At 49.5% G+C, this 26,981-nt stretch overlaps 1 protein-coding gene across 2 annotated transcripts in view; it reads left to right on the forward strand.

Annotated features, from left to right (window-relative positions):
- The window catches only part of PPP6R2 (protein phosphatase 6 regulatory subunit 2), a 70,157-nt gene that overhangs the window by 13,008 nt on the left and 30,168 nt on the right, over positions 1-26,981 (forward strand). The window contains exons 2-10 of one of the 2 annotated variants that reach the window (XM_014961962.1): positions 740-985; positions 7,581-7,767; positions 8,468-8,605; positions 16,481-16,546; positions 17,826-17,938; positions 22,818-22,931; positions 24,092-24,218; positions 24,757-24,909; positions 26,764-26,967. In XM_014961962.1, the coding sequence (XP_014817448.1) occupies positions 759-985; positions 7,581-7,767; positions 8,468-8,605; positions 16,481-16,546; positions 17,826-17,938; positions 22,818-22,931; positions 24,092-24,218; positions 24,757-24,909; positions 26,764-26,967 (1,329 nt within the window). In that variant the 5' untranslated portion in view covers positions 740-758. Of the gene's footprint in view, positions 1-739; positions 986-7,580; positions 7,768-8,467; positions 8,606-16,480; positions 16,547-17,825; positions 17,939-22,817; positions 22,932-24,091; positions 24,219-24,756; positions 24,910-26,763; positions 26,968-26,981 lie in introns of those variants that run through there. The other variant, XM_014961961.1, reaches the window with a different exon arrangement.

The following is a 26,981-nucleotide window of genomic DNA, read 5'->3' on the forward strand; positions in this document are numbered from 1 at the left end:
GTCTGTATCAGGACCAGCGTGGTGAGTAGGACACAGGAGGTGATCGTCCCCCTGTACTGGGCACTGGTGAGGTCTCACCTCGAGGGCTGGGTCCAGTTTTGTGCCCCTCACGACAGGAAAGACCTTGAGGTGCTGGAGCACGTCCAGAGAAGGGCAACGGAGCTGGGGAGGGGGCTGGAGCACAAGTCTTGTGAGGAGAGGCTGAGGGAGCTGGGGGTGTTCAGCCTGGAGAAAAGGAGGCTGAGGGGAGACCTTATTGCTCTCTCCAACTCCCTGAAAGGAGGGTGTAGCCAGGGGGGGTCGGTCTCTTCTCCCCAGTCACAGGCGATGGGACAAGAGGAAACGGCCTCAAGTTGCCCCAGGGGAGGTTCAGATTGGAGATTAGGGACATTTTTTGCACGGAAAGGGTTATTAAGCTTTGGAATGGGCTGCCCAGGGAAGGGGTTGAGGCACCGTTCCTGGAGGAACTCAGAAGATGTGTTGACATAGTGCTTAGAGACATGGTTTAGTGATGGTTTTTATCAGAGTTAGTTAGATGGTTGGACTTGATGATCTGAAAGCTCCCTTCCAATCTGGACAATTCTATGATTCTGGTATGAAAAGTTAATAATTTTGGTTACAGGATGTAACTGATTTTTACAAGCTGGCTCTCAGCGACATGAAGGTATTCCACTCAGAATTACAGAGGAGCAGTAAATGACAGAGGTGAGAGATTAACTCGTATTCTTTTGCTTTGCAGCTAGTAGTGTCCCATCAACATGTTCTGGAAGTTCGATTTGAACACGACATCACACGTGGACAAGCTGCTGGATAAAGAAGATGTGACGCTTCAGGAGCTGATGGACGAAGATGACATCCTGCAGGAGTGCAAGGCGCAGAACCGCAAGCTGCTGGACTTCCTCTGCCAGCAGCACTGCATGGAGGAGCTGGTCACCCTCATCACACATGAGCCCCCCCTGGACATGGACGAGAAGGTCCGCTTCAAGTAGGTATTGGTTTGCCATCCTGTGTGGAGACACCCCGTGAGAGAGCTTGGTGCTGGGAATGCTCTCATGTCGCCTTCCCAGTCTTGGGGAAAAAAGCCTTTTGAGTTCCAGAAAATATTTCACAGCCTTTTGGTTATTTATAGTGAATTTTCAGAAGCTTGTTTCTTTATTTTGAATGGTTTGATGTTGAGTTTGTCTGGAAAAAAAAAAAATAATCCCTCTTTCTCTTTGTTCAAAAGTTTGCAAGAAAAATAATCAGTATTTCGAACTTTTAGTATGTATTTATCAAAATTGCAAGTAAAGTGCATTCTGCTGAGTTACAGATTTCTGAGCTCGATTGGTTTTCAGTAGTCAAGCCCACAAAAGAGAGGGAGCTGTACAGGGAATAAAAGATGTAATATTTTCAGTAATATTTTCAGTGTCCCACATACACAAACCCTGGGGATTTCGGTGTCCCTGCCGTTAGGGACAGCCCTGACCCTGGCCCGAGCCTCGAGATGCGCTTGGTTCTCACAGCCAGTTGTGTTTATACGTTTTTAACTAAATGTATACTTGAAAATATTTACATTTCGGATTTGGGAAGTTTGTTTTTCTTTTTGTTAAGTTTATGTAAAAATAAAAGCTCGCTCTGCGGATAAATAAATAAATAAAGCGGGGCAAGTTTGGCGGTGTGGGAACGGGTCGGTGGGGGTCATTGCTCTTGGTGCTTGAAACCCGCTGAAGAAATGATTGTTCAGGTTTGTTACTAGGTGAGATGATTGATGAGGTTTAGGGGACTATTTCCAGGAACGCCAAGAAACGTGTTATGTAGTAACTTGGAATATTATCTGGCTGCTTTTGCAAGGCCTGTGCTGTCAAAGGTGAATTACCAGCAGGAAGCAGCAGCGTTGGTTTCACACCGCTGTCCTACAAGTGCAGATTCTCCCAAAGCAGGGAACGTGGCACAAAACAGTCTTGGTTCTTCCTGCCTTTCCCGTGCCCTCTCAGAAGAACCAGCTTTTTGTGGGGTGACTGGCTCTGTGCCCCCCAGCCCTTTACCCAGGCTCTGAGCCCAGCTCACCCCACATGTCCTGCTGAGGAAGGAGTTTGATGCTTTCCCTCGTGCTGGGAGCCAATGGGCAGGGCAAGGTTTGGGGTCCCTCACTGGGATCTGGGTGTGTTTTGGGGGAGGGAAGGATGAGAGATTCCAGTATCGCACCAGTACTAACTGGTACGTTGTCAGTACTGCTGCAGAACACTCCCTCAGTTGACCAGGCTATATTTTTAAGTCTTTTCTGAGATTTCTGTGGCTGCTGTTGGAAGACAGTTTATGTCGTCTGCTCCTGCGTGCCAAAGGGTGGAAGTGGAGACCTTTCCCTGTTGTAACCAGAGTTAAGAATAAGGAAAGGTGGGGACAAAAACTTCTCAAGAAGAAAAATCCTTAATGCAAATCCAAACGAAGAGGGAAGCTCAGTGTCAGAGTGTTTTCTCCTGGGTGTTCTTGAATTTCATTCCCATGCAGGACTATGTGCCCTTTCTTCAGCTTTTGAAGGCAGCGTGGGGTTTGGGAGGCTGAAGAAAGGCCAGGACAGCTGAGGAGGAGGCACAGATGAAGGTAGATGTTGGTTGGTGGGAGAAGGTAGTAGCGCTGTGGTCCCCTTGCTGGAAGAGGGGAGATGGAGCTGAGCTGTGGGGAAGAACTTGTTTGGTGGGAGGGTGGTGAGAGCCTGGCCCAGGTTGGGCAGAGAAGCTGTGGCTGCCCCATCCCTGGAGGGGTTCAAGGGCAGGTTGGAGGGGGCTTGGAGCAACGTGGTGTGGTGGGAGGTGTCCCTGCCCAGGGCAGAGGGTGGCACTGGGGGGGCTTTAGGGTCCCTTCAACCCAAACCATTCCATCATTCTGAGTTTTGTGTTGGGAAGGCCGTAATGATCCATCTCATTCACCAATCTCCTTGTCAGATGATGCCGTTGTATCTTCTTCCTCTTCTCCAAGTGGTCCATACGGTGCCCGCTGGAGAAGCCAGTGCAGAGGTGGGAGTGTGGTTACACAGCAGGGAGAGAAGTGAGTGTGGTGGCAACACGAGCTGCGTTCTGACCTGCTGCCCAGGACAAATAGAGCTGATCCTTATGGAGCATTTCTTTGGAAATGCTTCCAGTGCCATGGGTAGAGCAGGCGGAGGAGCATTTCCACAGCCTGGAGAGGCACTGGAGAGGGGAGAGGGGGTTTCAGCTTATTAGGAACTGGGGAAGCTTTTGGAATAAATGAAGGCTAATCAGGAAGAACGAACTCTGTCTAAATCCAAATGGAATCTAATTTTTGGCTCTTAAGAAAAGGTTATGAAAGATTTTTAAACTGGAACAGGGGAGAAACTTGATAGGTTTGGAAGGAGATGGAGCTCGGAGTGGTGCGTGCTGTGGAAATGGAATCAGCAGAGTGCTTCATTCCTGACACGTCCGTGGGATGGAAGTTCATCAAGTTGAGAAGGGAAATGGTGAAGGGGAAAATTGGGCAGTAAATCCCCCTCTTGGCACAGCACACGGGACCCAGCAACCGGGTGACGACTCGGAGCCATCAAGGAAGTGTAGAAAAGGTTTGAATTATAGAATTGGGGTGTCTGTTTGTTCTGAGCTTGTTGACGTACCGGGGTGTCTTATGGTCCCGTTGGGACCACGTGGGGTTGAGAGCAGCCCCCGGGAGAGGCAGAGCCAAGCCTGGTGGCACAGGACAGGCTGGGGGGCACAGAGCGTGGTGTCCCCAAGGTCCGGTGGCTGCGATGCCGTGTCTGGATGGAGAAGGAGAAGTGTTGGATCTGACCTTGGGGGACTGGAAAGGCTGCAGGAGCTCAATGTGCTGGAACACAGCGAGGTCTCATTATCCCCCCACCAACAGCACATACATCACGGGGGGGCACGGGTTTTTAGGAACGGTGAATGCCTTCTGCGTGGAGCAGTGAGCCAGAAAAAGGGGGAATAACTCTTCCTATACCCCTGGGGGCTCTAAGAAATGTAACTTGTAAAATCACTTTGTAATAGTAACCGTAACGTGCTCAGATTTAACATCCTCGAAGGAGCAAAAAAGACCTAAACGGTGTTATGGTGGGGCTGGGGGCTGTTTTTCTAACTTTTAGGAATGGAGCTACATAAATAGGAGGTGGCTGGGTGGGAGGTAAGTGGGTCTGTGAAAGGGTAAAAAGCTCACGGCTGGCCTGGAAACGTTGGAGTGGCTCGTGGTAAAAGCAGAGCTTGTCTTACAAAGATTTTTTTTTGAAAATCCTAACGTAGAAAAGTGGCTTGGTTAAAGACAAATGACCTGTTGCAGCTCAGAGTACATCCTCACAGAAGGGAAGTTGTGTCCAGGTATGGAAAAAGGTGGGTAGGTAATCTCTGGGGCTGGACACAGGGGGTTTGAGAAGCAGTTTGCTAAAGACAAACTCACTCATACTCTAAACCCATCAAAATCAGGAGAGCTCTCCCAGAAGGTGTAGGGTGGGTGCATGATCCAGGTATAAAAAGGAAGATAGGACCATAGCAGAAAATCTAATTAAACCATCTGTGTTGGTGCTCACTTCAGAGACTTCCAAGCGGTGTCTTTCTTTACAGGGCAGTAGTCTGAGGAACCAATTCCAGTTCAAACTGGAGCATCTGAGGAACAAAATCAGTAGAATAATTGTTAAGAGCAGCCGGTCTTCACCCCAGTGATTTAGAGGAGCCCAGATATGAAATTTCTCACCCGGTCAGCCTTAAAACCAGTGGGATGGAAGGGCAGTGGTTCTTAAGAAGGGTCTGTGAGCCAGTAAATCTGTGCAAAGGCCATTGAAAAGAAGCTCTCGTGGGGTAACGGGGAAGGGTTCTTTCATCAATTAATTGCTGTTCAATGATCCAGCGTTGGAATGGGCTGCCCAGGGAAGTGGTTGAGGCACCATCCCTGGAGGTGTTCAAAAGACGGGTTGACATGGTCCTCAAAATTATGGTTTTTTTTCTTATTGCTTATTTCTTATTTATTTTTTTGTCAGTTAGGTTGATGGTTGGACTAGATGATCTTTAAGGTCCCTTCCAACCTAGACGATTCTATGATAAGAAATAGAGATGAGGGAAGAATGGCCAGTTCCAGCTTCCTGGCTCTGCACTGCTGGGTCCTGGGCTGTTGGATGTGTTCACACGTGAGATAAGAGGGGAGCTGAGTTATAAATGTAGGAAGCTGATAACACAAAATCAGTTCTGTGAGTTAAAAGGTAAAAAGATCCTGTGATGCTACATGGGCGGGCAGTGTGTGAGCAAACACAGCCTTTGTGTGGTGATTGATGGCCCAAGTTGCATGCGCATCTTGACGGGCTTCAAGTTGGCTTTTACATCCCGGGGAAGGTGCCAGAGCCCTGGTGGAAATGCTCAATAAATGGGGAAAACTTAACATTCATGATGGAAAGTGCAAGCTCTCCAGGCAGCAGCTCAGTGTAGGTGCTGGAGAAGTTCCTGCTGCCCTTTGCACTTGTCTTCACACCTTCGGGACAAGAAGTATCTTCCTTGTTAAGAACCAAATGAAACTGTGATGGGTAAAGTGAGGCCTAAACTGTGAAGGTCAAGGTGTGGAATTTCTTCCAAAATAAAAATTCTATCTGATGAGTGTAGTGACAATGAGAGGGGAAAGGTGGGCACAGCGGGATGCCCTTGGGGGCGTAACGACTAACGGAAGCTCCAGCTGGAGCTGTGAATGGGAGGGAGCCGAGGGCCAGCAGAGCATCCTGCCGGCTGAGCCATGGCACTGGGATGGAAGCCACGTGCCCAGAGCTCCTGGTACAGCTCAGGCAAACCCCCAGGAAGGATGGGCAAGTGGAGAGAGCTGTGGGTGTATCACAGAAGGGGTGTACACACCAAAAACAGCCACTGCGATCAACCCAAAGAGCATCCTTTCCCACGTCTGGTCCTCACGATGGTCCTGGCAGTTCAGAGAATCCCAGAATCCCAGAATGATGTGGGGTTGGCAGGGACCTCTGGAGAGCACCCAGGCCCAGAGCAGGGGCACCCACAGCAGGTCCCACAGGAGCGTCTCCAGGGGGGTTGCAATGTCTCCAGAGAAGGAGAGAAGAGGTTCAAGAGCAACTTCCTCTTCAAGAGAAGAGGAAGTTCAAAAGCCAGGTTGATGTAGTGCTGGGAGGTCTGGTTTAGTGATGGTGATGCTTCTTGTTTGTTGTGTGGGTGTCTATTTTTGTCAGTTAGGTTGACAGTTGGACAAGATGATCTTTAAGGTCCCTTCCAACCTGGAGGATTCTTTGATTCTGTGACTCCAGCACCTCTCTGGGCAGCCTCTGCCCGGCCTCTGCCACCCTCACACCAAACAACGGCCTCCTCATGGTGAGATGTTACTTCCCCTGGTCCATCATTCCCACATCATTCTGGGATTCTGTGACTCTATGGTGCCGAGGGCTTTGTCAAAGGGAGTTCTTTTAAGCCCTTTTTATCCATGGACAGTAGCTGGAATATGGAATTTGGACACTAACCTGATATTGAAACGCTGAAATCAGGTTTTAAAAAATTCAAGAATAGCGAGATGAGTGTCAGTGTTGTGGTGTGTGTGGATGGGAGGCCCCGTGCCCTGCTCAGCCCCTCCACGGTTTGGGAAACAGAGGGGGAGTCGGGGCTGGCAGGGCCCTGCTGGGAGTGGGGCACAGGCAAACCCGGTCTTCACAAACCCAACAGTCCCCAAAAAGCAATTTTTTTGTGTGTATTGACTTGTTTTGTCTGTATTGTTTTGTACATATGTGCTTTGGTATTTGAGTTATAAACATAATATTAATTATAAACACGTTACTGCCTTTTCTGAGCATTAATGTGCCGGGTTTCTAAAAGCACCACCTGGAAGAGCAAGAAAGGAAAATAAAGGATTTCATTAGCTGTCAGATATAATCCCCTATTCTGATTTAAGTGAGCAAAATTATCTAAACCAGTGGCTTGGTTTGAGGTAAAACAGAACCAATTCCTGTTCAGTAATTTTACCTCTTAGCTAGCCCTTTTTTAACTCTCTGAGATTAACATTGTTCTGAAAAACAAGTTAATTTTACAGTATATTGTAGGCATGACTGAAAAAGTGAAACTCAGAAGGTTGGCTATGAATTGCCTGCTCTTGTACAGAGTGCGTGCTCATTTCTTAGGAGTTGGGTGTTAGATCTGATGCTCTGTCTCTAAATTCTAGTCCTGGATTTAAAAACAATAAAAACATTTTTAATCGAGCCGCAGCAATGGAGTGAATAATTTTTCAGAAATGTGTTAAAATATGCATTCTTCAAATCAGCCTCCAGTTTTCGGGGGCTTAATTTTAGTTGTGCAACTAGATTTATGTGAAAGGATTTGAAGAGGCTGTAAGTGTGTTGGGGCTGATTAAGCCCCACTGTTAATAATGGGAATTAGCTGCAGTTTGCAGGCAGGCGAGGTGCACAATTCCCCGGTGAAAAACCCACGTGATGTGCTGCAGGACACAGCGTGCCTCTAACGGGGTGCCCCTTGTCTCTCCCATGATTCAGCCTCCAGGAAGGACGATCCTTCTGCTCGTTAGAATCTTAATGAGGGCGGATTTTCTTGAGAGTTTTCATTTCACCCTCAGTCGCTGCGGTTCTGTCCCCGCAGGTACCCCAACACCGCCTGCGAGCTGCTCACCTCCGACGTGCCGCAGATCAACGACAAGCTGGGAGGGGACGAGACCCTGCTCAACATCCTCTACGACTTCTTGGATCACGAGCCCCCCCTCAACCCTTTGCTTGCCAGTTTCTTCAGTAAGACAATTGGGAATCTCATTGCAAGAAAAACGGAACAGGTAGTGATTAGAGTCGTCCTGACGCGTAAGCACGAACGAGCGCGCGATCCTCCTGTTGAGTGGCAGCAGCATCACTGCCCTCCTCCTCCTGCTGTATTCCTAGAGCTCAAAAAGAGCTCTTTTAAGGTTGAAATTGAAATGTAGGCTCCGAAAAATTCTTGGGGCTCCCTCAGTTGGAGGAGGTGCCGGCTGGTTTGGACACCTCCGTGGGGTTTCGGGTTCAGACCTGCCGTAGCTGGGATGTCCCTCTGCCACAGCCAGAGCTTTAGTTTTTGTACTGCCCTTTGGTCCTCACCCCGAATCATCTGGTGGCACAAACAGCACCTCGGTCTCCTGCTGTAATGGGTGCTGGGAACACCAGCTGAGCGGTGGTTTAGGAATACACGTCTTCCAATTCAAAATCCATTTTGTAAATAAGGCTGTCAGAGAGCTGTAGTGGAGTGAAAAATTCTCCAGCTTCACCAGCTTCTCAACGCTCTTATTTCTGGGGTTTGGGTTTCTTTGTGGCACAGAGGAAGGGAAAAATAGCTAAAAAGATTTGAGTATTGCCTTGAAACGGGAACGTTACTCTCTCGTTCTCTGGAGGTTTTCTCAGCCGAATTAACACCAAAACGGGCTGGTTGAGACCAGAAGGTGAAGCTCTGTGTGCCCTGTCGGGGGGGGGTGTTCCAGCAATTCATGATGATGCTTTTGTTTTCAGGTGATTGCGTTTTTAAGGAAAAAAGAGAAATTTATTAGCCTGGTGCTAAAGCACATAGATACGTCAGCGATGATGGACCTCCTGCTCCGGCTGATCAGCTGCGTGGAGCCCGCCACGCTACGGCAGGAAGTGCTGAATGTGAGAATCTGCTGCTTGCTTGCTTGCTTTACAAGATGGGGAAGGAGGGGGTTGGGTTGGTTTGTGTCTTAAAGAAATAGTATTCTTTTTTTGTCATTTATTGCGAGAGTGGATCCACTCTTCTGACAACTATTTTTGGGAGTGCTGGAGCCTGCAGGGGGGTTGCTGTGGGTCCTCCAGCCCGTTTGTGGCTCGCCCGGCAGAGCACTGTGCCCATCCCTGGCAGGGAAGGCTTTTCAACTCATTTTTCCATGTAGCAACCACTGTTTACTCCTACTGGTTTTGCTGTTGAGCTTCGACAAAAAGGACATTTGTAAGCTTTCCCGGTGTTCGGAATTTCAGCCTGATCATTTGGGACAGTAATTTGTTTAGTTCCTCGCCATGTTTGTGACTTTTGGAGATGCTATCTCCTGCCTCCTCCTTCCCCCTCCTCTTTAATAGCCAGCCTTAGAGAATAGCCCGTTGGGACGCTTTGCTTTACAGGTAGGACGAGTTTTTCTCCCCTCGTAGCCTGGTGTGGGTGAGGCTGCCTCAGCCCCCTTCAGTGGGCAGATGTGTGGGATCGGAGGGAAAAACCCTATTTGAGCTCTTTGTCAGTGAGGCAGAGAGCAGTGTGTGGTACGGAGAGCTCTGCTGGGGTCACTGGAGCCCACAGCAGGATTTGTGTGTTTCACAGCCTTTGCAGAGACCCGGGATAGATCACAGAATCCCAGAGTGATGTGGGGTTGGCAGGGACCTCTGGAGAGCACCCAGGCCAACCCCCGGCCAGAGCAGGGGCACCCACAGCAGCTCCCACAGCAACGTCTCCAGGGGGGTTGTAATGTCTCCAGAGAAGGAGACTCCACCACCTCTCTGGGCAGCCTCTGCCAGGCCTCTGCCACCCTCACACCAAACAACGGCCTCCTCATGGTGTTCCCATGGAGCTTCCCCTGCTCCAGTTGGTGCCCGTTCCCTCTTGGCCTGGTGCAGGGGGTTATTTCTCCCCACGGGTAGCACCCAACACCTGCCCTTGAAGAATTTCATCAGGTTCCTCTCTGCCCAGCTCTCCAGCTTGTCCAGGTCTCCTTACCCACTCTTCTCCCCCTTCTGACTGCGGGGATTTCACTGAATTTCACTGAATTTCACTGAATTTTAGAGTGGGAAGGGACCATAGAGATCATCTAGTCCAACTCCCCTGCTGAAGCAGGATTGCCTAGAGCTTGTCAGAGCATGTTACTCAGGAGTATCCAGGCGGGTCTTGAAAATCTCCAAGGAAGGGGACTCCACACCCTCCCTGTGGGCAGCCTGTTCCAGGGCTCTGTCACCCTCACCGTGAAGAAGTTTCTCCTCATATTTGAGTGGAACCTCTTATGTTCCACCATAATGTGGATGTGGAAAGGTGGTCCATCACGGGGTGTATTGATGGTAACCATGAGGCCATGGCAACCCTTACAGAACAGCAGAGCGGTGTCCGGCTGTCTCCTGACCTGGGTCTGAGCTGAGCTTCATTTGTGTGCTATTAATTAACTTCCTATGTATGCGTGACAGCATAAGCCCCTGTGTGTTGTCATCTGCCATTGGACAGTTTCCAGTTAAACTGGAATTTGTTCCAGCAATTAAACTTGGTATTTTAAGGTTTCCCTAGTACTGGTGCTCTGCTATGGGATGGTATCTGAGGAGGCCTGACATTACATCAGGGTCTCCAGGCCACGCTCCAGCTACTTCCCAAGCAGAATATGAATGTCGTCTGAACAACAAAATGCCTTCTACCTTGTGCTTGTGTCACTTAGCAACAGCTAAAAACTTTGTCGTGCAAGTAAAGTTTAGGAAGCAGCATTTTTTCACTGGAAGGTGCGGCCGTGGAGGTCACATCACTTTGGGGCGTGAAAAAGCCATTTTACCACTGGACATTGCTGTGCTGGCAAAATCCCTCTGGGATCATTGGGTCATTCCGTGTGTCTTGCTGTCTGGGAAGGTGGTGTTTCACAGCCTCAGATTTATGAGGATGAAGCTAAACGAAGTCATATTCTGTATAACAAGTCCCACAGCACCTCTCCTGAGGGGTTTGGTGTCCACGTTGTCACTGGGCCCGGAACGTCGGAGACTCCTTGAGAATTGCACAAGAGTGGAATTCTGTGGCCTTCCCTTTTGGAGACGCTGGGATAGCGGGGCAGTGCTCCTGGTTCCCTTCTCTGCTCTGCTTTCTGCCCAATGGACCTTCTAAAGGCTGTGGTTGAAGTTGGCCCATGTACCCCTTGCTCAGACAGTGTTAGCTGGGGTGGAGGCTCTTGCTCCCAGTGCCACGTGAAGCCGGGCCAGCAGTTCCCCGAGGGCCATAAGTTGGCATTGCCACAGACAGAGGCCATCCTGCTGGCACCTTCTTCTTCCAGCTCCTTCTGGATCTTCTCCAGCTGAAGCATCCGTGTGGTTGTAAGGTGACACGGACTGGGGAACTGATCCAACTGGAAACACCTCTCCTCTGGTTGTATTTTCTGCCAGGATTGTTTTCAGACAGCTCAATTTCTTCAGTTGGCTTTTGCTTGGTTTGGTTTTTTGCTTGGTCAGGTTCCTCTGCCCAGCTCTCCAGCCGGTGCTAATCATAGAATGGTTGAGGTTGAAGCACAAACTTTACTGTGGCTGATTAGGAAAATCCAAGCCAGAGTCACGCTGTTACTAGGTGTATTTTCAGCAGGTTTAAGAAATCTAAGTGTTGTTGAAGTCCTAATTTCACTGAATTTTAGAGTTGGAAGGGACCATAGAGATCATCTAGTCCAACTCCCCTGAGCATTGACTCTGTGAGACCTCTTTCCTTACATAAAGCAGGTTGGAAGGGCCCCAAGAAAGTCCAACTGCCCTTTGAGCAGGTCCATTAAGGAGATTGCCCAAAGCCTTATCCAGGGCTTTAAGTATCTCCAGACTTGGAGACCTGTCTGGACCCTCTTCCAGTGTTTGATCACCCTCAAGTGAGAGGTGGTGAGAGATGGAGGAGCAGGGATGGAGCACCCAGTGAGGTGGTGAGAGATGGTGGAGCAGGGATGGAGCAACCAGTGAGAGGTGGTGAGAGATGGAGGAGCAGGGATGGAGCACCCAGTGAGGTGGTGAGAGATGGTGGAGCAGGGATGGATGTTGTCAGGAAAGCTGAAGCTCAGCCAGAGTTGAACCTGGCAAAGGACGTGTCCATCAGCGCAGGGACTGATCCAGGGCTTCACCATAGCAGGGCCGTGGTGCATATGAGATGTCCCGTGGCAGTGGCATCAGTTGCACTCATGGTGTCAGGAGGAGAGTGATGGTCCAGGGGCTGGATGAGCCTCGGTGGTGTCCCCATGACCTGGAGGAGCCTGAGCTGCTGGCGAGCAGCGTTCTGTGGACAAACAGCAAATCCAGCTGGTGCCTGGTTCTGGGAAGGGAGTCTCCGGCCACCCTCATCTGTGGCTTCCTCTTCCGTTGGTGAGGGTTGGGCTCAGGTGGCTCTGATGGCTCCCATGAAGAAACCTGTTCCTCCTCACCTGTTACCACCAAGCCATCCTGCCTGTTCTGTGGGTCCACATCTCCTGGTGGAGAAAGCTTTTCCTGTGTTACCAGCTCCCAGCCACTCCTGACCTGGGACTCTCTGTCCTCTAATTCCTCTGTAGGCCCTGGCTGTTCCTTCTTCCGTGCAAAATTAGGGTCCAGGAAATGCTGACCATTTCCATTGTCTCTGCAGAAAAACCCTGCTGGAATTCTGTTCATCCAGAATCTAATAACGCTGGGAGGGCTGGAGCCCCTCTGCTGGGAGGGGGGGCTGAGAGAGCGGGGGGGGTTCAGCCGGGAGAAGAGAAGGCCCCAGAGCCCTTGGAGCCCCTTCCAGTCCCTCAAGGGGGGGGCTCCAGGAAAGCTGGGGAGGGACTCTGGATGAGGGAGGGGAGCCCTAGGAGGAGGGGGAAGGGTTGGACCCTGCAAGAGGGGAGATGGAGCTGAGCTGTGGGGAAGAACTTGTTTGGTGGGAGGGGGGTGAGAGCCTGGCCCAGGTTGGGCAGAGAAGCTGTGGCTGCCCCATCCCTGGAGGGGTTCAAGGGCAGGTTGGAGGGGGCTTGGAGCAACCTGGTGTGGTGGGAGGTGTCCCTGCCCAGGGCAGGGGGTGGCACTGGGGGGGCTTTAAGGTCCCTTCAACCCAAACTATTCTATGATTCTATAATACTGCATTTCCTTTTTCACCTCCACCCATGACTGCCATCCCCTGGCAGCACAGTGCCTTGATGACAGTGCATCTGCTGTGGGTGAGGGATATCATCTCCAGCAAGGCACTCGTGAGGGACGTATCTCCAGCAAGGCACTCCCAGCAGCCTGGGTTGCAGTTGACCATGCCTTTTCCCAGGAGCTCCAGTTGGGTTGAGGCCTCCTGGGTGCCAGATTTAGTTGCCCCAGCTGGTGGTGGGGACCATGCCTTCTTGCATGTCCCCACCACGGTTGCAGTGTTCTGCAGTCCCATGCAGCCCCGGGCAGCACCTCCACACCCTCATTAACCACCGAGTCCCGGTTTGCCTGGACCAGTTTGCCATGTCCCACTGGTTGTGGGTGCCTGAGCGTACGTGGTGCAGGTGCTCCCCAGCAGCAGTTGGGCACAAGCCCAACGCTCCCTGATCGTTTGGAGACAGCAAAGAGCTCCTGCATCAACTGCCTCCCTCTTGGCAGCCCCACGTCCTCCTGTCCTCTTTTTCCTGGGAATAGGATTGGGGATGGAGTGCACCCTCAGTCAGTTTGCAGAGGACACCAAGTTGGGTGGGATGTTGATCTGCTGGAGGGCAGGAGGACTCTGCAGAGGGATCTGGACAGGGATGGATGGATGGGTCGAGGCCAATGGTGTAAGGTTCACCAAGGCCAAGTGCCAGGTCCTGCTCTTGGGTCATCCCAACCCCATGGACACTCCAGGCTGGGGGGAGAGGGGCTGGAAAAGGGCCTGGGGGTGTTGGTTGACAGTGACTAAACATGAGCCAGCAGTGTGCCCAGGTGGCCAAGAACCCAACAGCATCCTGGCCTGTGTCAGGACCAGTGTGGACAGCAGACTGGGGCAGTGACCGTTCCCCTGGACTGTGCACTGGTGAGGCCCCACCTCGAGGGCTGGGTCCAGTTTTGTGCCCCTCATGACAGGAAAGACCTTGAGGTGCTGGAGCGGGTCCAGAGAAGGGCAGCGGAGCTGAGGAGGGGGCTGGAGACCAAGGAGAAGGGTCTGGAGAACTTCTGAGGGAGCTGGGGGTGTTCAGCCTGGAGAAAAGGAGGCTGAGGGGAGACCTTCTTGCTCTCTCCAACTCCCTGAAAGGAGGGGGCAGCCAGGGGGGGTCGGTCTCTTCTCCCAAGGAACAGGCCCTGGGACAAGAGGAAACGGCCTCAAGTTGCCCCAGGGGAGGTTTAGGATGGAGATTGGGGAAAATGTCTTCCCTGAAAGGGTTGTGAAGCCTTGGCAGAGGCTGCCCAGGGCAGTGGTGGAGTCCCCATCCCTGGAGGGATTTCAAAGCCGGGCAGACGTGGTGCTGAGGGACATGGGTCAGTGGGGGTTTGGGCAGTGCGGGGTCCATGGTTGGACTCCATGATCTGAAAGGTCCCTTCCAACCTGGACAATTCTGTGATTTAATAATCCGAGTTGCACGCATGTGCAGGTTCTCTGGCTGTGAGTTCCTTACACGTGTGTCACTCCCAGTGAGAGGAACACGCTGCCGAGGTCCCCGTGGGCAGAGGCTGTGGTTCAGGTGTGACTCTGGGCAGGGTGTCCTGCTTCAGCCCAGGTGGGTGAGTCCTGCAGGGGCCACCGTTTGAGGAGTCGGTCACAGAATATTCCTTCTCTTGTGAATGTCCATCTCTTCAAGAGCAGCCTCATGCCGGAGGAATGAGTCTCTTCCATGTTTGTCCATGCGCTTCTTCATTCACCACGTCTTGGTATCGCTCTTCTGATTTTAACAGATTATTGCAGTTGGCTGTTTTTTTCCTTTTTCATTCCATTTCGTGTGTCCCCCAGTTCAGTGAATGATCATGCTTCTGTCCCTTCAGTGCTTCTCCCTGTGGCCACCAGCTCCCCCCAGGCCCCTCTATCCTGGCAGCCCAGGCAAAAAGAGCAAACCTTCTCCTTCCTTACTGTTTAACTCCCATTTTTAATTAATCAGGCCCGGTGTGGGGCTTGGGGGAGGCCACTGGGACAGAATGGATGGGCATTACACTGGATGGGCTTTAGGGTCCCTTCCAACCCGAACCATTCTGTGATTCTATGATGAGAAAAGATGGTCATAGAATAAATCATCCAAGAGGGAACAGACACTTGCTTTGTGGGTGGAATGAAGAGGGCAGTGTGTTAGGACAGAGCAAGGATCAACTCTGCTGTGATGGTCAGGAGAAGAAGGTCCAGGAGTTTAATTTTGATGCTGGGAAACTAGAAACCAGTGGAAGAATCTGGAGAGATGGGCTGGTAGAGAGACTGGGGAGGAAAGATGTCCTGGGAGCCCAGTTTTTTTGAACTTTTGGGTAAACTGGATGTCAGGAAGAAGAAATTAGAGAATCCGGATCTTAAAACATGGTCTTGAAAGACATGGCACTTGGTTTCCCAGCTGTAGGAATTTTGGGGTAGGATTTTGGACAACTGTAGTATTTTTGCACTAATAAAGGACATCAGAAAGGAGACAGAGCCAGACGCTTCAGACTTAGTAGGAAAACGGCAGCGTTATTCATGGGAGAAGTCCCTAAAAATGGTGATCTGGAGTTTTGAAGTCAGACACACATCATGCTCAGCACGGAGTCGCAGAGGGCGGGAGGTCTGTAGGAAGGTCATTAGAGCAAGGCTGGTGAAGGGTCTGTGTAAGGGTTAGAGTTCAATTCATGGAATAGATAAGACAAAGATGAGCATTTGGGGGGAAGATGCTCATGGATCCTTCTTACAGGGAGGTGGGAGGCAGGAGGCTGCTCATTTTCTCCATGACTCATCTGGGGAGCGATGGGAGATGGCAGGATCATTGCTGGAACCTCCAAAGTCTTTTTCCTTGTAATTAAGGTTTTGGTCAGTCCTTTCAAAAGCAGCCGGGGCTGCACTGGTTGGCCTGATTTGACTGATGAGCGTGATTGATGTTAGAGGTGGAGCCGTTGGGCTGAGCTGGAGGGGGTAGGGATGGGGGTGGATGGGGTTGGGTGGAAGTGAGAAGCTGAGCTTGCGGATGGAGCCGGAGGGGAGGGCCCCGGGGGGGTGATTTGCAGATGATGTCCTTGGTTTGCATGCGGTCAGGGAAGGGAGATGAAGCGATAGCGAGCGCTAGGAAAAGGAAGTCGTCTGGAGTCGGCGTCGAGCGCGGGGACGGGGTGCGACAACAGCCTCCTTGTGTCACCTCAAAGGCTGAGAAACCACTCGGTGTAAACAGGGGTGAGAGCATAAGAAGAGGAAATGGAGGGAGAAAAACATGTGGGTAATTATGCTGATGCTGCTCCAGGTGGGGTGGTGTTTATGGCTGATCTATTCCACGTTTTCCAGAGGCATTTGGAGTCGTGGTTCCGTGGGCAGGGTGTATTTCACTGAATTTCACTGAATTTTACTGAATTTTAGAGTTGGAAGGGACCATAGAGATCATCTAGTCCAACTCCCCTGCTGAAGCAGGATTGCCCAGAGCTAGAGCATGTTACTCAGGAGCATCCAGGCGGGTCTTGAAAATCTCCAAGGAAGGGGACTCCACACCCTCCCTGTCCTGTATGTCCTGGTGCAGATTAAACTGCATCTCTCTGTGCTGGGGGGAGTTTGCAAATCGCCCGGGGCTTTGATTAGGAGTCAGAAGGAAAGGGCTTTCCCTTCTTGAAGAGCCTGGGCTATGCAAATCTTTGCCAAAATCCTCTTGTTTTGAATTCTCTGATACCAAACAAGGACTTTCTTTTCCCCTTCTTTCCTTCCAGTGGCTTAATGAAGCAAAGATTATCCAGAGACTCGTGGAGCTCATCCATTCAAGCCAAGACGAGGACGTGAGTACGATGGGACTGAGTTTGGTCTTTGTGGGCAGTGGGTCCTGTAAGGTCCAGAGGAACCTCTCCTCTCTTCCATAGTGCCCAGGTGACTTCTGGAAGGAGATAATCTGGCAACCAGAGGACAGGATGTCCATCCAAGCTCAATACTGAAATGTTTTCCTGTATTTTGGCTTGTTTTACTGCCAATTTCTTAGTTCGTTCTGCTGCTGCATCAGTTTGTCTCAGTAGTTACAGCCAGTGGTAACTAATTTGGTTTTAAGTAGGAACCTGCTATTTGAAACAGGCTGTTGAAAAACTTTTAAAATTAATTACTGTAACTTTCAATTCTTTTTAGACTGTAAGTAAGTAGGTATTCCATTAGAAAATCTACAAGATGCAGTTCTGTGAGCCCATGAGAAAGACTTGCTGAGTATTAAATTATATTTTGTTTTTCTCTTTTTTTTTTTTTTTTTTTTTTTTCCCCTCCTTTCAATGATTTTTACAAAACACCCGAGCCAGGAGCTGTAGGTCTGGATTTGAGTTTCCTACACTGTTATTTCCCATTTGGGTGCTGACTGCCCTCCCCAGTGCTGAGGGACACTGATTCCCAGCTTCAGCTGGGATGGGGCTGGGGACCCTGGTTAACGGGGTCCTGCCAGCACCAGCAGCCAAAGCCAACGGGAAGGATTCCTTTGATGAGGTGTTAATGCCAACAGTGTGATTCCCCCATCCCATCACAGCAAAAATTGCCCCTTCTGAGAGGAAAAACTGGGCAGTAAGATGCTGATTTGTGTGCCCTCAGCCATGCTGGCTGATGGGTGAAAGCTAAACTCCAGGGTGAGACCTTACACACAGAGAGGCTTTGACTGATAGCCAGAGTGAGATGATTAAGTTATCAAAACAGTACTTTAGAGCTTTTTAATACATAGTAATTAAATTGTAAAGGGTTTTATCAAGCCATTTATTTTTCTTCATGCAGAAAGACCTCCCGAGTAGTGAGAAGAAGGAATGAAATGCTTGGAAATTGGAATGTATTGGAAATGTGCAAGTTAACACACTTGGGCAGGAAGATAAAAAAAGAATCCTCACTTTCTGAAATCTTGAACTGCGTGTAATTGTTAGGTTCGGGAAGACCTCCTCTTTGATTCTAAAATCTGTTAGTAGTTCGCAGATGAATAATCTAGAGCGTGGCAGAGCTTGTTCTGAAAAATGGATTTATTCAGTTTCTTGCATCCCCGTTAGCACTGAAACCCGTTAGCCCTTAGCACTGAAACCTTCCCTGTGTCCTTGTTTCCAGAGGCAATCAAACGCTTCCCAGACCCTGTGTGATATCATCAGGTTGAGCAGAGACCAGAGCAATCAACTCCAGGACATACCTGAGCCTGATCCACTTCTCACAGCACTGGAATCGTAAGTACTGCCCAGAGGACTCTTGCGAAGCCAATTGCTGCTGATGTTGTCACTGCTGATGGCTCCCTGGGGACACAAACTGCAATGAGTGGTCTTAAGCTTTCGCTTAACTCAGAATCACAGAATCTTCTAGGTTGGAAGGGACCTTAAAGATCATCTTGTCCAACCGTCAACCCAACTGACAAAAATAGACACCCACACAACAAACAAGGAGCATCATCACTAAACCAGACCTCCCAGCACTACATCAACCCGGCTTTTGAACACCTCCAGGGATGGTGCCTCAACCACCTCCCTGGGCAGCCCATTCCAATGCCTGAGAACCCTTTCAGTGAAAAAATTTTTCCTAATATCCAGCCTGAACCTCCCCTGGGGCAACTTGAGGCCATTTCCTCTCATCCTGTCGCCTGTGACTTGAGAAAAGAGACCGACCCCCACCTCTCTACACCCTCCTTTCAGGGAGTTGGAGAGAGCAATAAGGTCTCCCCTCAGCCTCCTCTTCTCCAGGCTGAATAACCCCAGCTCGCTCAGCCTCTCCTCAGGAGACTTGTGCTCCAGACCCCTCACCATCTTTGTTGCCCTCCTCTGGACCCGTTCCAGCCCCTCAATGTCTTTTTTGTGGTAGGGGGCCCAAAACTGGACACAGTACTCGAGGTGGGGCACTTGTGCCAACCATTCAGTGTTGCTTTTAAATTTCAGTACCATCATTTCACCACTTCTGGAGAGATTTCTGGGTTTTGTAGCCCTCCCCGAAGGCAGGAGATGGGTGTTGGTGATCCCCAGAGTTCACACCCTGATTCGGGACAAGGCAACACCAGTGAGTGTGTTAAAACGTTCACAGGGTATCGTAGAATCACAGAATGGTTTGGTTTGAAGGGAGCTTAAAGCCCCCCCCAGTGCCACCCCCTGCCCTGGGCAGGGACACCTCCCACCAGCCCAGGTTGCTCCAAGCCCCCTCCAACCTGCCCTTGAACCCCTCCAGGGATGGGGCAGCCACAGCTTCTCTGGGCAACCTGGTTTGGAGGAAGGTGAATTGGGGTGGCAGTAGTTGAGGGAAGTCCCACCAAGGCAAATCTTAAAATGCCTGTGTTGGTGGTGTTTCATGGTACCAAGTGTGAGTTCAGGTGCAAAGTTTCACTCAAACAGCGGCTGTTATTCCTGCCAGTAAACATGTTGCACCATGGACTTCGGATCATCAAGTTGCTGTTGATCAAAACAGGGAAGAAAATGCTGTGCCGAGCAGGGGTTTCTCACCACAGTAGCACACGTGTCCCCATGGATGTTGCTTTGGATGGGGCATCACCAGCTTCCCCCCAGCCTTTGCCGAGGTCTCACACACTCCCTGTCTCTGGCACACCCTGGTTTGGCTCCTGGGTCATTTGAAGAGTTGAAGAGTTTGTAACTTGTGTGAAGTTCCCCAGAGATCAGGCGATGCTGGGACACTGGCTCATACATCTCACCAGAGATTGTCTGCCCCTTCCTGTGACCGAATCATTCATCTCCCTGCTTTTATTCTCCAAATGGGGGTGAGCCCTGACAGAGTCAGCCCACGCGCTTCAGATCCCTCCCGAGCGCTCCTTCCTCATTCCAAGTCACTCCTCTTTGTGGTCAGATGGTGACTATTCAGATCTTTCCCCTCTCCACACTGTCCCAGTGGTCCCTAAGACATCAGAGTTGGTGTCAGCATCTTTATCCTCAAAGCCTCGTCACCTGGGACCATCGTGATCTCTCCTCGTGTCTTGGAATCATTGCATGGTCCTTTAATTAGAGCAAACATCCCACAATGCAGATACATAATTGGTTTCATCCTTTCCTGCCTTCTGATTGATGAACTTTGCAGGGAGAATTTGTAAATAGAGATATTAGTGTCTTATTAGGCTTGGTACTTTGGCCAGAAAAAGGAGAAAAGCTGTTTTCAAGGGTTTTGTTGTGTTTGCACCTGGACTTGTGTCAGTTACTGAAGGTGGTGTGTCACTGAAATGGATGTGGGGAGGGGATCTAGGGAATTCCTGCACTTGGAGGCTGTTGTGGGGGGTGTTGGGTTGTTGGAAAGTTGTAATCTACTAATTAAACGGTATCAGTGACCAGTTGGCAGAGCAGCATTTGCTGTGTTTCAGGTGTTTGAATCCATTTGAGAAGAGGGGTGCTCCTGGTGGAAGGTGGTGAGGCCCTGTGTGTCCCAGCAGGGCACATCTCCTCAGACCCCGTGGTTGTGTACCTGGGCTTCAGTCAAAGCTGGGAGAGTTTTTTTTATGTGAAGTTGGTTTTTGTCTAAATCCAGAGCTAATTTCAAGACCAGGTTGGAGGGGGCTTGGAGAAACCTGGGCTGGTGGGAGGTGTCTCTGCCCAGGGCAGGGGGTTGGAACTCAATGATCTTTAGGGTCCCTTCCCACCCAAACCATTCTGTGATTCTGAGGGGGAAAATTGATGAGAAACTTGCACACACAAAGAGAATTTGTATTAGGACCCATTTCCCAAATGATGTTAACTATGAGTTGTGTTACCAGAAGATGATGTTTTTTTCAAGTTCAGTCTATTCCCTCTGCGTTGCTGCTTTGCTCCTTAATGTAGTTTTAAATGACTCGTGTTAGCGTCTTTACCACTTCCTGGATCTGCTTCAAACCTAAAAACATCTACTGGAGATTCAGTATGAGATTAAAACAAAAAAAAAAAAAAAAAAAAGGAGGGATTTGAACAACCAGGCTATTCCCTGGTTGTTTCACCTGGGAACCTTTCATGGAGGTGGTGGTCATGGTGGTGGCCCATGGAAAACGTGGTACTTTCAGACTTTTTCCATCATTTTTGACTTTCTCGGGAGTTTTGGGGTGGGATGCTGAACCCTGCTGTGTGTGGGGCAGGAGGTGGCTGCCCCTGGGCTTTCCTCAGAGCCGCTGTGACACCAGCAGGAGAAGTTAAGCAAGTTTCCCTGATTATACAAAGAATTAGGCAAAGCTGCAGTTTGAAGTTGGGCTCGTCCATCGCTCAGAAGGTCTTTAGGTTCCTCCCCTCCCTGCTTGTCTCTCTCTGTGCACATTTCAAGTGCTACCTGTGACTTCCAGGAGAGAAATAAAAACGCTTTTGCGCTCTCAAAAAGCATTTCTGGATACCACTGTACCACTTGGCTGCTTGGAAGCAAAATATATTTTGGTTTTATATTTGGTTTTTTGCAAAACTCATCTTTCTGCTGAATGTCACACATCTCATTACATTTCTTGGCCGATTTTTCCGAGCACTGCTGGTCACCTTTTTTGATCTGTGATAACTTTTTTTATCTCTGAATCATGGATTAGCAATCGGGGAGCGCAGCACAAAAGAGCCGTGATCAGGGTTACAGAATAAATATCAAATATAGATTCTCAGTAAGTGCTGGCTCTGTGCAACAGAAGTGAATTGGGTTAATTACAGTAAGCTGGTACTTCGTTTTCCTGCCTCTTGTGCTGATGGAGTGTATTTAGATGCTACTTATTAAAATAATTTTATCTTGTGCATTATTCATGTACTTTACATTTTTATCTCATATTTTATTTATACAGATGTAAATGAGATTTTTTTTTTAAAATGTTAGAAAATAGTAAAAATGAGACCGTACACTTGAGTAACTCTGTTTTTAGCTGGACACGTGGCTCAGGCAGTGGAGAAAGGCGCTCGCTGAGCCCTGGGTGGTGGAGAACCCCGTTGGCATCAGGGGATTCTCAGGGGAGGAATGGGAATGCCGAGGTGGCAGCGGGCTCTGGTGCATCCCGGTGCCTGTGGATGAGGAACAGCCCCAGCCTGGACCTCATGGTCCTCGGATCTGTGACTCGTTTAGCCCGGCACACAGCAGAGGGATGTGGGCTGTTGCCTTTGTGCCAGTTCCTCTTCAGTTCTAAGGCTGTGTTTGAGTCTCAGAGTAATTCTTAACATTAGAGGGGACCAGCGTCATTATTCAACTTGACTCCAGCGTCTCCAGCACTGGGGAGGGACTCTTTGCCAGGAGGTGTAATGATAGGACAAGGGGAAACGGTTTTAAATTGGAAGAAAAAAGGTTCAGATTAGATCTCAGGAAGAAATTTTTTATTATGAGGGTGGTGAGACACTGGAACAGGTTGCCCAGGGAAGCTGTGGCTGCCCCATCCCTGGAGGGGTTCAAGGCCAGGCTGGATGGGGCCTTGAGCAACCTGCTCTAGTGGGAGGTGTCCCTGCCCAGGGCAGGGGGGTTGAAACTCGATGATCTTTGAGGTCCCTTCCAACCCAAACCATTCTATGATTCTATGATTCATTGGGTGATCCCTTACCTGCCCCCAAATCCATCTGATCTTGGCTTAAGGCTTGAAGAGATGGTGAACTGATTAAAACATTTCAAGGAGGTAATAGCTAAAACTACTGAAAATGGGATTATTATTTATAGTTTGTGTTTGTCGGTCTCTGTTTCTGGGTCCTGGGTCGTCATCTGCCAGTGACAAATGAGAAGGGTCAGCTTCTACCCTTTGGTGTCTGTCTTCTGCCCGTCTGAGGGATCATTTTAGGCTGTCAGCTCAGAGCTCCCTCTTGGCTTTGATCCATTCATTTGGCTGAGTTAACTCTGCGGTTGTCTTCCAGTTTATAATGAAGAGGTACAGCCTGTTGATAAAGGAGAAAAACAATTTGGTTTGGAGTCTGGGTGTCTCTAACCAGGGCTTGCCTTAGTGCTGAGTGAGCGAGTTCAGAAACTGGTGTAGAACCATCCTTCTCAGAGAAGAACGTCTTTATTCTTGCTAATTAAAAAAAGAATAAAGAAAAATAGGAGAAAAATTGCAGCCTTTTTTTCACCAGAAGACCCAGAAGTGGATATTTTGTGATTAAAGCAACTGCCAAATGCTTCTAACTCTTACACTGCTAATGTTTGTGTGTTCCTCAACAGGCAGGAATGTGTGGAGCAGCTCCTGAAGAACATGTTTGATGGAGAACAGACTGAAAATTGCATAGTGAACGGAACACAGGTTCTTCTAACGTTGCTGGAAACCAGGCGCTCTGGGTAAGGCAGCGCTTGCTTCTCTAGCAAGAACATTTTCAAGAGCTCCAGCCTCCTTTTACTTGGGCAAAAAAGGACATTTTTTGCCCTAGAGTGAAGTGGTGTGTAGAAAACAAGAAAAGCTGAAGTTCTTAGTGGTTGTACCAGTTGGCAACTGGGCCCTTCCCTGGGCTCTGCTGGTTCTTGCACATCTGAGATCTTCCAGCAGAACCTGTGCGGGGTGGGGAAGGGAATGGTTCATCGGGCATAATTGGTGGGGTGATGTATGCATATGTGTATATATGTATATATAGTGTAGTTTTAATTTTGTTTTTTAAATTTTATCCACCTTTTGTGTCTTGTTATGGAGATAGAGGAGAGAAAAGGCAAAAGAAGGTTTTAGGGAGGAAGGGAGAAGCTGAAAATCTCGATTTCTAAAAAAAGATAAAATTTCTAAAAAAGGAGAAAATAAGGAAGGGTGAAGGAGATAAGGGAGGGTTCGGAGGAGGTCCTGGGGAGGAGGGAGGAGATGGCACTGGGAAAACAGGGTGCTGCTCAGAAAGTCACCTGCAGAGTTAAAAGTGAAAAGCTGAGATACTGGTTCTGCTGTACCTCGTGTCTGGGGTCTCTGGAGGGTGATGAGTTGGGGGCTGGGGGGCTCCTGCCTCGCTGGAATTACACCTCGTTACTGGAATTACACCTCATTACTGAAATGGAAGTGTTTCTGTGATCCCTGTGCTGGTGGAAGGGGCTGGTAATAGTTGTAATCCTCTGCCTGCCCGTCTGAGCACAGCCACCTGCCTGCTCAGGGCTTCCCAGTGTATTTACGGACATATTTTTGAACACTTGGGGAGGGTTTGCAGTGTTTAACAAGTGTCTGTAGTTATCTCTTGCTGATGTAATTACTTTTCAAATGTTTGGGAAGTTTTAAAAGCCAGGAGGCACTTCAGAGATTTGTTTTTGTCAGCCCTGTCATCCCACTCATCTCACTCGCAGGTTTGATTACGTAAATAGCATCTTGTAAATGATGTGCTAATACAGTGTCCTTATGTAAATATATTCAGTAGCTGGGAATTATTATTTTTCATATTCATAATTATTTTTCAAGAGGAAGTGTCCCACACGACTGGAGACCATTGTAAGACTCTGCCCGCTCTTAACTGCTGTGCTTTTCTCCTCGGCAGAGTGGAAGGACTGATGGACTCGTACACTCAGGGATTTGAAAGGTCTTACACTGTCAACAGCAGCATCTTACACGGGATCGAACCCCGGCTAAAGGATTTCCACCAGCTGCTGCTCAGCCCTCCCAAGGTGAAGCATCTCAGCCTTTCCCAGGAGCAAAGGGCTCCTCACCTTATCCAGGGTTTCCCTTTCCTTCTACGTGGGCTTCTGGGGTATTTTCTGGCAGCACCAGGTGCTGGAACAGCCTTTTGAAGAAAAATTCACTCTTAAACTTCATAATTTATGAAGTTCTTTATTTCATAAGAATCACAGATTCTGTGATTCTGTGAATTTAGCTGCTCTGGGACTAGGCTGTAGGAACTCTGGAAGCTGTTGTATTCCAGTAAAACCAACAAGCATAGAAATATTGGGGCTGGTGGCTTATGTAAAGGTGGGGAGGGGGTGAAAAGAAAGGGATTTTAATTAGTGGATATTTTGATTTTAATCTTCGCTTTTGGAAGCCCAAGCCTCAGAGTGGTCGCACGACACTCTCCTCTGTGTGGGAGGGTAGTTGAGGTTCACCAGCAGAGTGTTTGTGAAGTGACCTAGTTGTGTTTAGTCACCTCGTTGTGCGTGTGCCCCCGGGGAAGCGCTCAGCCCTGAGGTGCTCGTTACCTGTTCCCCACAGAAAACGGCGATCCTGACTACAATCGGTGTCCTGGAGGAGCCTCTGGGCAACGCTCGTCTGCACGGATCTCGTCTCATAGCTGCTCTGCTTCACACCAACACTCCCAGTATTAATCAGGAACTATGCAGACTCAGTACCATGAATTTATTACTTGTGAGTAACGCACCGCGACTCCCTCAACGGGGAGAGGGGGAATAACTTTAAACTGGGACCAGTTTTGCTTTTTCCCTTTCATCTCCTCAGCGCGAGGTGCTTTGCCTCACGTGTGCCGGGGTCTAATTAATTTTTTCTAATCTGCTGAAAGTGGGAACATCCGTCCCCAGAGGAGCTTTTGTAACGCAAATGCAGTCGCTCAGAGTTTTGAAGGGAACCTCGTGCTCCACGTTTGCTGTCGTAGTCATTGGGGGTGCGTACGTAGAAGAGGCTGCGTACCCCGGGAGCTTGGCTTTTGGGGGGTGTGTGTGTGTCAGCCCTCGTGGCTCTGGAGCTGCTCCTGTGGCCGTGAGCAGGGACCTGTTCTGAAAACTTCCACTGTAACCCGTCAGTCTCTCAGAAAATTATTTTTATACTTCCAAATGGAAGAAGACTGGGACGGAGTATTGACCTCTGGGGGACACCGCTGGTTACAGGCCTCCAACTCGACCCTGCTCCATTAATCACAACCCTCTGAGTTCTGTCACCCAGCCAGCTCCCAGTCCACCTCACTGCCCCCTCATCCAGCCCACACTTCCTCGGTTTCCCAATGAGGATGTTATGGGAGACAGTGTCAGAAGCCTTGCTGAAGTCAAGGTGGATGACATCTGCTGCTCTCCCTCCATCCAGCCATCCAGTTATAACATCATAGAAGGCTGTCAGATTGGTCAAGCATGACCTACCTTGGTAAATCCATGTTGACCACTCCCAATAACTTCAGTGTGTTTGGAGATGACATCCAGAACAAGTCTCTCCATTACCTTCCCAGGAACGGAGGTGAGACTAACCAGCCTTAGTTCTCTGGGTCCTCCTTCTTGCCCTTGTTGAAGACTGGAGTGATACTGGCCTTCCTCCGGTTCTCAGGCACCTCTCCTGTTCTCCATGACCTTTCAAAGATGATGGAGAGTGGCCCAGCAATAACATCTGCGAGATCTCTCAGCACTCGCGGGTGCGTTCCATCATGGCCCATGGACTTATGGATGTCCAGTTTGGCCAAGTGGTCTCTAGCCCAGTCCTCCTCTGCAGAGGGAAAATCTTCCTCTCTCCAGACCCTCCCCCTTGTCTCCAGGGTCTGGGATTCAGGAGGGACAGCTTTAGCAGTGAAGACCGAAGCAAAGAAGGCACTCAGTAACTCTGCCTTCGCTGTCCTTGCCCAGGACAAGAGGAAATGGGTACAAACTTGAATATAAGAAGTTCCACCTAAACATGAGGGGGAACTTGTTTGGTGTGAGGGTGGCAGAGCCCTGGCAGAGGCTGCCCAGAGAGGTGGTGGAGTCTCCTTCTCTGGAGACATTCAAAACCCACCTTGACAAGTTTCTGTGCAACCTGCTCTGGGTGGACCTGCTCTGGCAGGGGGTTGGACTGGATGATCTCCAGAGGTCCCTGCCAACCCCATGTGATTGTGTGACTCTGTCTTGCACCACCAGGGTGCCCACCTCATTCATCAGTGGGCCTACATTTTCCCTAGTCTTCCTTTTTCGATTGATATACTAATTATTACAAATTATTTAGTTAATATTTTTCTCATGATTAATTCAGCCACAGAATAGATAACACTCTATTTTTTCAGTATGTCTGTTCTGAGCCCTGGCTGTGTCCGAGAGTGTTCCCGGTGTGTTTGGTGGCAGTCTGGGTTACAGCAGGGCAAAGAGAGCACCTTCAGCTCTAAGTGGGTACAGTGGGACACAAGTAAATGTATTTTAGTGGAATTGCAGGTTAAACACCTACTTGGGCAGAGTTCTAACACCATTCGGTTGCTAAGAGCTGGAAGATGTATCTAGAGTGCATTTGTTTTTGTTTCTTGTTTTGTTCCAGGACTTATTTTTTAAATACACGTGGAATAACTTTTTGCATTTCCAAGTGGAGTTGTCCATAGCAGCTATTCTCTCCCACTCTGTGCAAGAGGGAAAAACGACTACGAATGACCTGGAGAGCAAAGAGGAGGTCCTGAACGGAAACGTGGCCACAGAGAACTCGGAGGCTCCAGAAACCACTGCGGAGAACATCATGGTCACTCACGTAAGTCTGGTCCT

The sequence above is a fragment of the Calidris pugnax genome, unplaced genomic scaffold, assembly GCF_001431845.1.
Source record: "Calidris pugnax isolate Ruff unplaced genomic scaffold, ASM143184v1 scaffold459, whole genome shotgun sequence".
Lineage (NCBI taxonomy): Eukaryota > Metazoa > Chordata > Aves > Charadriiformes > Scolopacidae > Calidris > Calidris pugnax.